This window comes from Chiloscyllium plagiosum, unplaced genomic scaffold (genome assembly GCF_037043375.1).
Source record: "Chiloscyllium plagiosum isolate Xiang-an unplaced genomic scaffold, Cpla_swu_hap1 HiC_scaffold_10, whole genome shotgun sequence".
Classification (NCBI taxonomy): domain Eukaryota; kingdom Metazoa; phylum Chordata; class Chondrichthyes; order Orectolobiformes; family Hemiscylliidae; genus Chiloscyllium; species Chiloscyllium plagiosum.
This window is the reverse complement of record NW_028270148.1, coordinates 32168509-32184447: the sequence shown is the minus strand read 5'-3', so window position 1 is coordinate 32184447 and position 15939 is coordinate 32168509. Positions and strand designations below refer to the sequence as shown.

General features: G+C 43.1%; 1 protein-coding gene across 2 annotated transcripts in view; it reads left to right on the top strand.

The window, feature by feature from the left end:
* ppp1r21 (protein phosphatase 1, regulatory subunit 21) overlaps window positions 1-15939 on the top strand; it is a 104315-nt gene that overhangs the window by 75108 nt on the left and 13268 nt on the right. For both annotated transcript variants that reach the window (XM_043695616.2, XM_043695615.2), the window contains exon 16: window positions 1038-1130. In XM_043695616.2, the coding sequence (XP_043551551.2) occupies window positions 1038-1130 (93 nt within the window). The remainder of the gene's footprint in view (window positions 1-1037; window positions 1131-15939) is intronic.

Below are 15939 nucleotides of genomic sequence, written 5' to 3'. Positions count from 1 at the left end.
CTATCCTGGGACAGGCTAAGCAAAGGCATGCCAGAGAATTCCTAGAGGCCTGGCACTCCAACCACAACGCCATAAACAAACACACAGATCTAGATACCATCGAACAACCCCTCAGAAAACAAACAGGAAATGACATCACCACAAATCCCAGGAACCCCATCCAGGAGAAAGATATAAATAGAAAGCAGGAGACAACAGCTTCGCTTCACCTGGAGATCGCCACTGATGACGTTTCATTACCTGGCTAGGTAACATCTGGATATCAAACCTACAGCTCAGCGAGCAACCTACACTCTTAAAGTTTGTATCAATATACTGAGATTGAACTAATGCATAATTGGATTTCACGTCACATCTAATGGGGAAAGGGGAAGGAAATTGGGTAAGGGATTAAATTAAGAATCTCTTTGTTTAACTGTTGCTGCCAAGGATATCTAAGTCAATAGCAAAGTTATCATGCAGGGTTTTGAGATTTTCTAGCAATTTTAGTCTACAGATTAACTTTGTTTCTTCAGTATGAAGTTATTAGCTATCTTGCCCATCATTAGCTCCTTTATTTTTACTCATAATGTCAAGCTATTCTGTCTGGTTTCCAAACGCCTGTCACACATAGATTAAAGACTTTATATAATACTTAATCACAATCACAACACTCAGTTTTTAAACGATAAAAATTTATCAGCAGGTTTATAATGGAGTTAAATTCTAAAGCACTATAACAGTTGTAGTTCCATTGTATTAACCAAGATGAATTACTACTAGATTGTTTGTTTGTTTTAATTGCAAGTCCATTATTCAGTACTGAACAGGTACTATCTAAAGTCATGCATGCAAAGCATCTTTCAACTGCGACAATGGTCAAGATCAGAGGCAACAGTTATGTTCAAAAGCACATTTAGAAAGCCGTAGGGCCAAGGAGAGAATGACCAGAGATGAGCCTTGTGCAGAATTTAACACTAATTAGAGTTTTATAATACAATATATAATTAGTTCTGCATTAACATTTTAGCTTAATTATTGGAATAATTATGTTACAGCCTCGTCCAGGATCAGTACCATATGAAGAAGCTTTGGCAAATCGCAAGACTATTCTGAGTTCCACTGAAAGCCGTGAAGGTCTTTCGCAACAGGTATTGATTTGTTTTGTTTTGTTTATTTGTTCAGGATATTTGTTAGAAAAGCTTAAATAGCTGAGGAACACTTGAAATGATCAAGTCCTCTTTGACAGCATTTTATTTGGTTAATTATGGAAATCTAGCTAATATTGTAGCTCTTTCAACTTTTTCAAAGACCATATCTAGTATCGATCTAATTTTTAAAAAGTCATTGCAAGACTCTAGAATATTTTTAGGCCTTCTGTATCTCAAACTTTCTGCATAAGTTTTATAGCCTATACAAGATTTGAATAATTGCCAGAAACTTACATTCTCCATTCTCTTACATGGCTGTTAATGAATGTCAGAGTGTTTAGTGAATTTTGAGAATTTACAAAATGCACCCATCATATGAAAATGCATGTATAGTCACATTCTAAAATCCTCCATCTTTTGTGCAAATAAAAAATATTTTGTGGTACTTGTCATTATTACTGCCCAATTTTTCAAAACTTCAGGCCTTGACATTAAATACGATTTATGTTATTGTTGTTGTTGCCTGCAGTATAGATAAATCTTTTGCTTCTTATCACTTAACTTTGCCTTTAATAGTAAAACCGACTTCGTCTTTATTATGTTAGCTTATACTTTATATACCAGCAGCCTATATTCTTGTTTTTTTAATTCAATTATTGGATGAGGATGTCACTGGCTAGGCCAGTATTTATTGCCCAAACCTAATTGCCTCGAGGCCAGTTTAAGAGTCACACTCATTGCTGTGTGTTTGGAGTTACATATAGATCAGTCCATCTAAAGACAACAGTTTCCTTCCTTACTGTCCTTTAGAGTTATGGTTAGGATTAAAAATGTTTTTTTCCAACAATTAACAATGCATTTGTAGTCATTGGTAGACTTGTAATTCCAGATTTTTGTTGAGTTCACCCCCTTTTTTTGTGCACTATTGTCCCTTTCTCTTACTGTCAGAATATGCCTGTCTGTCTGTGTCGCCCTCGCGCTGTCTGTGTCGCCCTCGCGCTGTCTGTGTCGCCCTCGCGCGCTCTGTGTCGCCCTCGCGCGCTCTGTGTCGCCCTCGCGCGCTCTGTGTCGCCCTCGCGCGCTCTGTGTCGCCCTCGCGCGCTCTGTGTGTTCTGTATTACATGCTGGTGCTACCACCTTGTCTGCTTGCTTCCAGACACCATCCTCCCCTTTGAATGCCCCCTGCAGTTTCCATTGCTCTTTCTCTTCCTGTGGGGTGTCATCCTGTAACTGCTGAATTTGAATAGTGTCTTTCGTTAATTCAGTAGTGGCTATTGCAGCTTCTTGCTCTAGGGCTTTCTGAGCTGCTTGGTCTGCTGCCTGGTCTCCTTTGAATTTTAGCTAATTTGGACACTCTTTTGCTGGCTCCTTTTTGATGGGCTTTTATTTTTATTACTGTAACCTCTCTTCACTGTTCACCGGCACCCAATAGTGCCTGAATTCTTAATTGGTGTCTGATAGGGGGCCCCCCTGCAGTGGTGAACCCTTTTCTACCCCTTGCCTCCATGTAGTCATGGACTACTCCGAAGGCATATTGACTGTCGGTATATATAGTCGATTTTTTTTCTTTTTGCTAGAAACAGTGCTTTGAGTACTACCAGTTCTGCTACCTGTGCGGACTGACTTTCATAATCCTTTCAGACATAACTGTTTCCAACTTATCATTTACCACAGCCCATCCTGTTCAGGGTGACCCTGCTACGTATTTTCATGACCCGTCCACGAAGAGGGTCTTCTCGACTGTCTGGGGACGCAATCTTTTACTCGCCCCCTATCCTCATCCACATCTATATCCCCATGGTTGTGTGGTTCCTCAGGGTCTAGAATTCCCTCAGCTGGGTTTGCAGACTGACTTGGGGCTAAAAGAACTGCCTCCCAGTTTGCCCTTCTCATATTGGAGACGGCCCTCAGTTTCCTTGTGTTTAGCATCTCTACTAGAGTGTGTTTAGTGTGGAGGATGACATTCCCTGTCATTACTATGGGCTCGCTAACCCTAATGGCCCAAGCAGTGCAGTCTAAGGCTACTATGCATCTGGGTAACCTGGTGACTACTAGCCCTTTTGTGGTTGAGTAGTACCTTACGGGCCTTCTCCTGCTACCATGGTCGTGGGTGACCACTGCGGAGTAAAACCCTCCCTCGTTATTACAATGGATGTGAAAATCCTTGCTGGGATCTGGCAGCCTTAGAGGAGAAAGTGAGGTCTGCAGATGCTGGAGATCAGAGCTGGAAATGTGTTGCTGGAAAAGCGCAGCAGGTCAGGCAGCATCTAGGGAACAGGAAAATCGACGTTTCGGGCATTAGCCCTTCGCACCCCCCAGGTCATCTCTGTGAGTCCCTCTCTCACTGCACCCCCCAGGTCATCTCTCAGTGAGTCCCTCTCTCACTGCACCCCCCAGGTCATCTCCTCAGTGAGTCCCTCTCTCACTGCACCCCCCAGGTCATCTCCTCTGCACAGAAGCTTAGCCTGCTGGACAAACTTTCCCCATTCCTGAAGAAGGGCTAATGCCCGAAACGTCGATTCTCCTGTTCCCTAGATGCTGCCTGACCTGCTGCGCTTTTCCAGCAACACATTTCCAGCTCTGGCAGCCTTAGCCTGGGGGCTGATATGAGTGAAGGTTTAAGCTGACTGTATGCCTCCTCCTGTTATGGCCCCCAGATTACACGTTCCAAAGTGGGCTTGCCTCCTATAGTTAATCTCTGAATTGGTTTAACCAATTTTGCGAACTCTGGTATAAAGCTCCAACTGTAGTTGAATACCCCCACGACCTTTCTGACTCTCTGAAAGTGGCAGGTCATGGCATCTGTTGGATTGTCGTCTTGCAGTCGTTGGGCATTTCTTCGAGTCCCTGGGATATAAGGTGTCCCAGATATAAGACCTGTGCTTTGCCAATCTGTGCCTTTCTGGGACTGACTTTTAACCCTGCGGTTGCTAATTCATGCAGTACTAGCCCTAAAGCTTCCTGGTGTCCTGGCCTCTGAGGCGATTAGGATATCGTCTCCATATTGGAGAGCAGTGCTTATCCTCTGGTAAATCTACTCTCTTCAGAATGTCGCTCATCAATCTGTGAAAACTAGTGGGGCTGTCGTGGAGGCCTTGTGGCAGGCGAGTTCACATATACTGTCTGTCCCTTACTGTAAAAGTGAATTTATTCTGGGACTCTGGATGTAATGGGATAGACTAGAAACCGTTGGCTATGTCTAAAACAGTAAAGATCTTGTGCTCTGGGGCCAAGCCATTTAAAATGGTGGAGGGGTCTGTGACTTTGGGGTGACCTTATTTAATCCTATATAATCAATGGTGAATTTGTAGCTCCTATCTTTATTACAGGCCACTTCGGGAAATTAATTGTATTTGTGGTTGCTTTCAGAATTCCTTGTCTCTCTTTTCACTATCTCCACAACTGCTTTTTCTGCTTCGGGTTTTATTGGGTATAGCTGGTGGGGGTTATGCTCCGGTCCGGGATCCCTTATCGAGTCTATGTTAATTTTGTTTCTGTCCATGCTCTGGGGACAGAGGCGCACATGGCTCCGAATCCCCCCCCCCCCCCCCCCCCCCCCCCTTTGAGGTTCCAGTCCCTACTGGTGACTGTAGCCACTTTAATAGTTTCAAGGTGACTTGTAAGTTTCCTAATCTCGGTCTTTCGACCGTCTTGTCTGGGCCAAATCAATTTCCCTTTTGCATAATCAATCAGAGCATTATATTCTCTCATGAGATCATTGCCCATTATGGTGCCCTCGTTATTTTGGCACACCTACAATTTCATGGGGATATGTATTCTTTATTTCTAAGAGGGTAGTTTTGCTTAGGTAATCTGGTGTTTTATCCCCTCCTACCTGGGTTGTGAATCATTTTATTTGTGTGGGGTAAGTGTGATGGATACAGCTACTCCTGTGTCTACTAGCATTTCACATTTCCTCCCTCCTATTACTGTGGGCATGTAAATTCTCCCCTCTCTCTTGCCCTCACAAATGGGAGCAACTCATTGTCAGCTCTGCTGATCTCGGGACTCCCGTGGTTCTGCGGTGTTCCAAGTGGTGTTTGGGGTTGCACCGTGATTTTCCCAGCACACTGCTTCTGTGTGTCCTATTCTGTTGCAGGTCTGCAGTATTTTACATTGTTCCCTGCTCTGACTCTTCTGTTCTGTCCTCCAGCTCTTTAATGAGTTCCTGGTCCTTTCTCCACCTACTTGTGGAGGCATTCACTTATTCAGTTAGGCCTGCTAATTGGTATACTAACATTACCCCATCTTTTTAGTTTTATTTCGCTTTTGTTTATCTATCCACTCTCTCTGCTATGCTAACGTCTGGGATGGATCCAGCTACTTTTCTTCATTTGTCTGTCTGCCTTGTATTTCTCAAGAAGGGAATCTGCAGTGTCCCCTTTAAAATTTTGATCTGCCACTTAGCAGATTTTGTACCCCTGGATAGCATTAACAGTGAAGCGTTCCTAACCAGTGGAGACGTCTCGGCCAATAATACTGCCCGTATGGCCATAGCAGCCTCCAAGCAAGGTGTGCTCTCTATCGATGGGACTTCTCTACCCTCCCGGCCACCTCTACTAACCCAACACCTCCCAATAGGCCCAGAAATCTACCTCTAACCCGGTATGCTCTCTACCGGTGTGACTCTTTACCCTCCTGGCCACCGCCATTGTTTAAGCTCTGTAATTCTACTACGGACTACAGGGTATCACAGTTACTCAGTATCCACGTACTCCACTGAGGTTTGGCTCTTGGTCAAAGTGATCAGCTCCTCTTCCTCCCCGCATTGGAAATTACAAGTACAGACAGCACCCAACTTTTAACTTAAACTTCAAAGTTTGTGAGAAGATTTGTAGCTCGGGTGCTCGTTATTGTGGTTCTGTTCGCCAAGCTGGGAATTTGTGTTGCAGACGTTTCGTCTCCTGTCTAGGTGACATCCTCAGTGCCTGGGAGCCTCCTTTAAACTCCAACGGGATTCTGTGTTGTTCACCCCTACAGAGTCCAATCTTACCTGACTTTGCCACTTGTGCTTCACAGCTCCTAGTGCCCTCGGTGCCTCAATTCCCAGCTTTGCCCGGAGGCTCACTGAAGTTGTTACCTAGTATGGTGATGAAATGTCTGAAAGCAAACTTCCAGCTCAGTGAGCAAACCACAAATTGATTCTTACCCTGGCCTCCTCGATCGTGGCCTTCGACCATGGCACCAGTAATAAGGATCCTGCTCGCTGTGCCATTTGTTATGGGGAAAATCACCTGTCTCTGAGTCAGAGTCTAGGTTCAATGACAGTTTATTGCACAAGGAAATACTGGAGCTCCGAGGAGAGAGAGAGACACCGACAGCACAGTGGTCAGCTACGAGTCTTCTCTCAACTGGAGCACATGTCAAGATACTTTATTTTGTAAATATATTTATTAGCAATTTTTTAACTTTACAAACATATGAAATTATTGAAAAATACAATCAATAACAAATATCAGTATAATAAAAAGAAATCAAAACACAAATTATAACACAACTACTGTCTACTAACTACTAACCTACCCTATAATACAAAACAAACCCTAACACTGTAAAGAAACACCAATAAATAAGTAAATAACTAATAGATCAAAAAAAGAAAGAAAAGTAGAAAAAATAAAAAAAAAAACCCACAGAATACAGGACAGCTATGCTTGGCGCAAAGCTCCCAAGCAAAGATACAGGAACATTGTGTATATATATCCATATTAACTTAGTGGGGGGGTACTGGGGAGAAGATAGCAAAAAAAGGCCTTTTTTCGCTACCTTCTCTCCATTGCCGCGTTGCCCCCTGCATTTATCTCTCCACCCTGGAGACTTCCTGCCTGTATTCCTGATGAAGGGCTTTTGTCCGAAACATCGATTTTCCTGCTCCGTGGATGCTGCCTGACCTGCTGTGCTTTTCCAGTATCACTCTGATCTAAACTCTGGTTTCCAGCATCTGCAGTCCTCACTTTTACCCTGCCACCCAGCAGGTGATAGGGGGCACTAACTGAAAGGGTGCTTGTGGAACATAGCAACAACATCTCTGTATCAGGCTTATAGGGCTTAGTGAGAAGTGTAGTCGTCTTCTGGATGAAATCTCTAAACTGAAAAAATGAGAAAAGATCTCTGTTGGAGAAGCCGTATTTGCGACTAAGTTGCTCAAAAGACATTATAACCTCCCCCTCAACAAGTCTTCCAAACTAGAAACTCCTCTCGCTGCCCATAGCTTGAACCCTGAGTCCATCATCCCTGGTCAGAACCCTGGCATGCCAACAATAGGCGTAAGTGGCCAAGTCTTGGATAAACAACCCTCAGTCTGACACATCGCCCTCCATGCCTTGACTGTACTAATGACAATGGCAGTGGTTACCGACACAATCGCAGACAAAGGACAGCAGGGAACTCAATTGACACCACCTGATGTCTGGGAAATCAACTCCTCCCCCCTCCTTGAGGCAACTGCAATTTAGTAAGTTTGATGAGGGGGCTGCCCACGATGCCAGACAAAGGAACCAAACCACCCCATAAGTTTCCGCAGCGTTGACTTGGAAATCATTGTAGGGAGTGTACGCATGGGATAAAGCAAACCAGGAAAAACGTTCATCTTAATGAGAGATATTCGGCCCAGCCATGAAATTGGAAGAGCCTCCCATCTCTAGAGATCGCGCCTAATATTGTCGAGCAAGTGAGCAAAGTTAGTCCGAAATAACAGATCAAACTTGGGAGTAATAAAGATGCCTAGGTATCGGAACCCTGCCCGTGACTGCTTAAAAGGGAACTTAGGGCCACCTTCAACTTCTGGCACATCCTGAAGGCAAAGGCAAAGCCTCCAATTTTGCAAAGTCGATCTTATATCCTGAAATACCCCCAAATGAATTGATACGTTGTATCAAATGGGATACGGAGGTCATTGGGGTCAATAAAAACAGAAGGACATCATCCACATACAGTGTAATCTTGTGTGCCCTCGATCCTACTTCCGGAGCGGTTATGTGGACATGCTGACGAATGGCCTCTGCCAGCGGCTCTATCACCAACGTAAACAACAACAATGAGAGGATGCAGCCTTGCTGACTACCCTACCAGTCCTAAAGTTCCCAGAATTCACCCTGTTGGTGATGGCCATGGCCAGAGGGTGGTGATATAAAACCTCCACCCACCGAGCAAAGACTCCACCCAACCCAAATTGTTCTAAGACATAAAGATACGGCCATTCCACTTGGTCAAATGCTTTCTCTGCATCTAAGGAAATCACCAACCCCTGAATCAATCGTTGCTGACAAACTTGGATCATATTCAGCAACCTTCTAATATTATTAGAGGACCTAAGGCCCCTTATAAAGCCTGTCTGGTCCTCTTTAACAATATGACGCAACACCCTTTCCAGTCTCAGCCCCAGGATCTTGGACAGAATCTTGAAATCTGAATTTAATAGAGAGATGGGCCTGTATGAGGCACAGTCAAAGATACTTTTATACATCTTGTGGTACAATAGATCAATTATGAGATTATTGTCTTTGTAACATGACTTGTTTATGGCAATCATTGCAGAATTGTTTTGATGCAGAACAGTCATTGTCAGTTGCAGCACAGCCTTTGTTAATTTCAGTGCGGTCGTTGTCAGTTTTAGTGCAGACATTGTCAGTTTCAATGTCTGCGTAATGGGTTCTAATCGCTCTTCCTGAGAAGGATGATTACTGCAGCCCTGGCTATTAGCACTTTGTATTGAGTCCATATCAAGCTGTTAGCATTTCTATCAAAGGTGTTGGCTGGACCCAGACTCTTCAGCAGGTGGTGTATGTTACCCACGGGTATTCCATCCCCCACCCGCCTTAAACTAATCAACTAGGTTGTGAGTCAACAAGTCCACAGCGATCTTCCAAAGAGCAACCCACCCAGACCCATTCACCTACATTCACCCCTTCACCTAACACTACAGGCAATTTAGCATGGCCAATTCACCTGACCTGCACATCTTTGGACTGTGGGAGGAAACCGGAGCACCCGGAGGAAACCCACGCAGACATGGGGAGAATGTGCAAACTCCACATAGACAGTTGCCCAAGGTGGGAATTGAACCCGGGTATCTGGTGCTGTGAGGCAGCAGTGCTAATCACTGTGCCACCCATAGCATTCTGGTGGTCCTCGGCAGTGTCTGTATTTGATCTGCTGTCTCTCTCCATATTGTGGTCCGGTGGCCATCTTATGTGTCAAGTGGCCAATGTATGGCTCAGTGGCCATCTGGTGCCTAGTGTCACCCTGCCCCATGCTGTCTCCCACTTCAGGGGAATACAAGGTCACAATGTATCTTTGTGAAGTAAGGATCAAAAGGTAAAGTGCTGGCATCATAATGATGAGTGAACAGTTTCAAGATAGATTGCAAAGTGCTTTTAACCTAACTGCAAGCCAGCAAACTTGAATGTTTGTAGGAAATGAGGTTGACTTTAATATCCAATGGATTAACCTGATATAACCTTTTTCAGAGCTGTTTGCTGCTGCCACGACTGCAGGAGACACTTTTGCCACCCTTTCAGGTGACATCACTGTGAACAACACGACAGCTTGTTTCATGCAACTGAATTTTTCTTACATGTTAATCTACTTTCACCTCCCTTTGCATATCCAATTCACTACATTGAAAATCTCCCACTAATTGTGAATTCAAAACCATCTTAAGGCCTTAAGATATTGGAGCAGTCGTAGGCCTTTTGGCCCATCAGGTTTGCTCATCCATTCAATGAGATTATGGAAAGGGGTAGTAGTTCGATCGTCTTTTATTGGAGATGGTCATTAGTTGGCATTTGAATGGTGCGAATGGGTGTTGAAACTGGTTCATTAAATATATTCAATACACACACTTTCCTGTGTTTATTCCCATAACCTTCACTCCCTTATTCACTTAAAAATGAATCTCTCCATCTCAGTGTTGAATATATTTAATGAACCGGCTTCACCGCCTCTTGGGTTGACAATCGTCAAATAACGGTCACACCACCCAAATGCCAGGTAATGACCATCTCTAATGAGAGACTATCTAGCTACTGTCCCTTCACATTCAATGGTATTACCATCACTGAATCCCCCACTATCGACATCCTAGCTTACTGTGGACCAGAAACTCAATTGAACTCATCACTATCGTAGTGTTAGGTAAGGGGTACACGTAGGGGTATGGGTGGGTTGCGCTTCGGCGGGGTGGTGTGGACTTGTTGGGCTGAAGGGCCTGTTTCCACACTGTAAGTAATCTAATCTAATCTAATCTAAACAGAATGACTACAAAAACAGGTCAGAGGCTAGGAATATTTGTGAATAACTCACCTCCTGACTCTCCAAAGCCAGTCCACCATTTACAAGGCACAAGTCAGGAATATGATGGAGCACACTCCTCTTGCCTGGATGAGTGCAGCTCTGACCCCATCAGGGATAAAGTAGCCTGCTTGATTGACAGCCCATCCACAAACATCCACTCCCTCTACCAATGTTCAGGAGCAGCAGTGTTTTGCATCTATAAGATGCAGTAAAGAAATTCGCCAAAGAACCTAAGGTAGCAGCTACCAAGACCATGACCACCTCCATCTAGAAGGATAAGAGCAGCTGACACGAGAGTACCACTACCTGCATGTTCCTCTCCAAGCTACTGACCGCCCTGATTTGGAAATATATTGCTGTTCCTTCGCTGTTGCTAGGTCAAAATCCTGGAACTCCCTCCCTCATGGCATTGTGGGTGAACCAGCAACACAGAGTGCAGCAGTTCAAGAAGGCAGTTCACCACCACCACTACCACCTTAAGGCAACTAGGAATGGTCAGGAAGCGCTGGCCAGCCAGCGATGTTCATATACTGCAAGTGAATTTTGTAAAAATCCACAGATTTAGTACCCAAAAGTCATAGAGATTTTTTGTTTAAGACGCCCAGGATGTGGGCATTGCTGGCTTCTCTGGACTGTCTCCAATGTTAGTATATCTTTCCTTCGATAAGGAACCCAAAACTGTTGTTGAATGTTGATAATGAAACCAATGGGCTAAAGACTGACAAGTTCTGTGGCTCTGATGTGATGCATCCTCTGCTAAAAATGGAAGTAGCACAGAGCATAGATATTCATCACAATCGTTCAAATCTTCCAAAAAAAATCCTTCGATTCGATTCTGGAAAATTTATCACCTTTTTTTTGTCAAAGAGCATAATCTCACATTTATTGCCATTCCCTAATAAAGAGTACACCAATTACTGTGGATCGGGAGTTATATGTAGGCCAGATCATATAAGGATGGAAGATTCCCTTATCTAAAGAACTTTAGTGAACAAGATGGGTTTTTCCCCGACAATTGAGAATGATTTCACAGCTACCATTAGACTCTTCATTTCAGGTGTATTTTGAATTCAAATCCTACCATCTCCCATGACAGGAATTGAATCCAGGTCCCCACATTATCTGGGTCTTTAGATTAATAGTCTAATGATAATACTACAGGTACACAATTTTTTATCTGAAATGCTCAGGATCAGCTGGTTTTCGGAATTTGGAATTTTTCGTATTTTGGAATAAGTGACAGTGAAATTTAGAAAAATCTTACCTAACAGCAGACTCTCAGTGAGTACTAGAGGCCCTGGGACAGAATTGAGGCCTGCCAGTGCTGGGTCACACACCCCCATGTTGCATGTGAGTGCCATGCATCAAGTGTGTGTGGAGTTGGGTTAACTGTTTGTACAACAAACAACCTTGTTAATGAGAGAAAAAACTGCGAGAGCCTTCAGATTTCAGAGCTTTTTGGATTTTGGGGTTTCGGATAAAGGGTTATCTACCTGTACTAGGTCCATTACATCCACGTGGATCAAAAACAGCTACCTAATTACTGTAATCACATTTTCCAATAGAAGAATGAAGAAATTCCTCTCCATCTGTTTTAAATGGACAACTCCTAACTCTGAGGTTATTCCCTCTTGTCCTGGGCTTTTCTGTGAGGTCAGGTCTCATTTTTCTAAACTCCTCTGTGTACAGACCAACCTACTCATCTCTTCCAATAAGAGAGTCCCTTCATTCCCAGAATTAGCCTAGTGCACCTTCTCTGGACAGCCTCCAATGTTAGGATATCTTTCCTCAGATAAGGAACCCAAAGCTGTTGTTGAATATTGATAATGAAACCAATGGGCTAAAGACTAACAAGTCCTCTGGCTCTGATGTAATACATCCTCTGCTACGAATGGAAGTCACTACAGAGAGTGCATATTGATCGTAATCTTCTGGAAAACTTTAGCATCTCTTTCTTGCCAAAGTGCATCACTTCACATTTTCCCATATTGTATTCCATCTACAAACTTTTTGCTCCCTCATTTAACCTGACTATATTCCTCTGCATACATTGTCATCCTCACCACTTCCCACCAATTTCTTGCCTTTCATAAATCTTTCAATAGTACATTCACTTTCGTCATCCAAGTCATTAAACTAGAAAGGTGCAAACAAAATTTACAATGTTATTACTGAGACTGGAACATTTGAAATTTTGAGAGACTGGATGGGAATTTCTTCCGTCGAGCTTCCTTAGGAGGCTGAGGGGTGACCTTGGAGGCTTATAAAATTATGAGGGGCATAGATAAGGTGAATAGTCAAGGTCTTTCCCCCAGGGTGGAGTAATAGAGGTGTACAGCAGGGAAACGGACCCTTTGGTCCAACCCATCCATGCCAACTAGATATCCCAGCCCAATCTGGCCCCACCTGCCAGCACCTGGCCCATTTCCCTCCAAACCCTTCCTATTCATATACCCATTCAAGTGCCTTTTAAATGTTGCATACACGTAGCACCCTATGCATGAAAAAGCTGCCCCTTAGGTCTCTTAATCTTTCACCCCTCACCCTAAACCTATGCCCTCTAGTTCTCGACTCCCCCACCCCAGGGAAAAGACTTTGTCAATTTATCCTATTCATGCCCCTTATAATTTTGTAAATCTCTAGAAGGTCACCCCCTCATCCTCTGACATTCCAGGGAAAACAGCCCCAGCCTATTTAGCCTCTCCCTATAGCTCAAATCCTCCAACTCTGGCAGCATCCTTGTAAATCTTTTCTGAACCCTTTCAGGTTTCACAACATTATTCCGATAGAAAGGAGATCAGAATTGCATGCAATATTCCAACTGTGGCCTAACCAATGTCCTGTACAGCCGCAACATGACCTCCCAACCCCTATACTCAATGCTCTGACCAATAACGGAAAGCATACCAAACACTTTTCACTATCCTATCTACCTGAAATTCCCTCATAATTTCAAGGAGCTGTGAACCTGCATTCCAAGGTCTCTTTGTTCAGCAACACTCCCTAGAACCTTAGCATTAAGTGTATAAATCCTGTTAAGATTTGCTTTCCCAAACTGCAGCACCTCGCATTTATCTGAATTAAACTCCATCTGCCACTTAGCCCATCTGGTCCAGATCCTGTTGTAATCTGAGGTAACCCTCTTCGCTGTCCACTACACCTCCAATTTTGGTGTCATGTGCAAACTTACTAACTGTACCTCTTATGCTCACATCCAAATCATTTATGTAAATGACAAAAAGTAGAGGACCCAGCACCGATCCTTGTGGCACTCCACTGGACACAGACCTCCAGTCTGAAAAACAACCCTCCATAACCACCCTCTGTCTTCTGCCTTTGAGCCAGTTCTGATTCCAAATGGCTAGTTCTCCCTGTATTCAGTGAGATCTAACTTTGCTAACCAGTCTCCCATGGGGAACCTTGTCAAACGCCTTACTGAAGTCCATATAGATCACATCTATCACTCTGCTTTCATCATCCTCTTTGTTACTTCAAAGAACTCAATCAAGTTTGTGAGACATGATTTCCCAAGAACACAGCCATGTTGACTATCCCTAGTCAGTCCTTGCCTTTCCAAATATATGTACATCCTGTCCTTCAGGATTCCCTCCAACAACTTGCCCACCCATGACGTCACTCATTGGTCTATAGTTCCCTGACTTGTCCTTACTACCCTTCTTAAACATTGGCCTCACGTTAGCCAACCTCCAATCTTTCTGTGACTATCGATGATACAAATATCTCAGCAAAAGACCCAGCAATCACTTCCCCAACTTCCCACAGAGTTCTAGGGTACACCTGATCAAGTCCTGGGATGTATTCATCTTTATGTATTTCAAGACATCAGCACTTCCTCCTCTAATATGAACATTTTTCAAGATATCACCATCTATTTCCCTACATTCTATATCTTCTATGTCCTTTTCCACAGTAAATACTAATGCAAAATACTCATTTAGTATCTCCCCCATTTTCTGAGACTCCACCCAAAGGCCGCCTTGCTGATCTTTTGAGGGGCCCTATTCTCTACCTATTTACCCTTTTGTCCTTAATGTATTTGTAAAAACCCTTTGGATTCTCCTTAACCCTAATTGCCAAAGCAATCTCATGTCCCCTTTTGGCTCTCCTGATTTCCCTCTTAAGTATACTCCTACTGCCTTTATACTCTTCTAAGGATTCACCAAATCTCTCCAGTCTGTACCTAGCATATGCTTCATCCTTTTTCTTAACCAAACCCTCAATTTCTTTAGTCATCCAGCATTCCCTATACCTACCAGCCTTTTCTTTCCCCCTAACAGGAATATACTTTCTCTGGACTCTCGTTATCTCATTTCTGAACTACAAAGTAAGGTAAGTAAGTGCAAAACTAGAGGCCATAAGCTTCAGGTAAGAGGGGAAAGATTTAAGTGACCTGAAGGACAACTTTTTCAGAGTGGTGCATTTATGGAGCAAGCTGGCAGAGGAATTGGTAGAGGAGGGCATAACTATAACATTTAAAAGACATTTGGACAGGTATATGGATAGGAAAGGTTTCGAGGGATATGCACCAAATGCAGGCAAATAGAACTAGTTTAATTTAGGAAACCTGGTCGGCAGGGACAAGTTGAGTCAAAGGGCCTGTTTCCATGCTGTATACTTCTAAGACATTAAATCATTAATATATGTTGTGAGCAATTGCGGTCATGCCCCTGATCCAAGTTACCGTTCTGAAATTGCACACTCCTCCATCCCAACTCAGTCTTCTATTAGTTAAGGTTAAAAATCACACAAGACCAGGTTATAGTCCAACAGATTTATTTGGAAGTCCTGGCTTTCAGAGCATTGCTTCTTCATCAGATAACTGTGGAGCAGGATCATAAGGCTCAGAATTTACAGCAAAAGCTTAGTGTTCATGCAACTGCAACGATATATTGAACAAACCTAGAATGCATATTGTTAGCCAGTTCTGTCTCCATGCTAGCAACACTAACATCTCTTAATTATTTTTTGGTGCAGTACCTTTTCCACTTTTTTGGAAACCCAAGTATATTGTATCAACTAATTCCTCTTTATCCTGCTTGTAACCTCCTTAAAGATTTCTAATACATTTGTCCAGCAAGAATTTCCCCTTCCTGAAGCTACGCTGACTCTTCGTGAATATATTATATATTTCTAAATGCTCAGTTACATTTTTATTGTAGACTAGGATATTTTTGCAATGCTCGATGGTAAGCTAACTCACCTATAGTTACCTGTTTTTTTTGCCTTTGTCTCTTTTCAAATCTCTTACATTGGCAGTTTTTCATTCTCAGAATTTCCTGAATCCAAGGATTCTTAGTTTTTGCACTGATGGTAATCTTCCATGTTTGCAGCTACTTTCTTTAACATCTTTAATATTATTAACCATCTTAAATGGTAGTCTCCTTTTATTTTAAACTGAATTCTCGTCTCTTCCAGAAAGGGGACCGTCATTTCAGCATTTGTCTCCTCAGGATCTTGAATGTTTGATTAGATTACCTCTTATTTTTCAATAGAT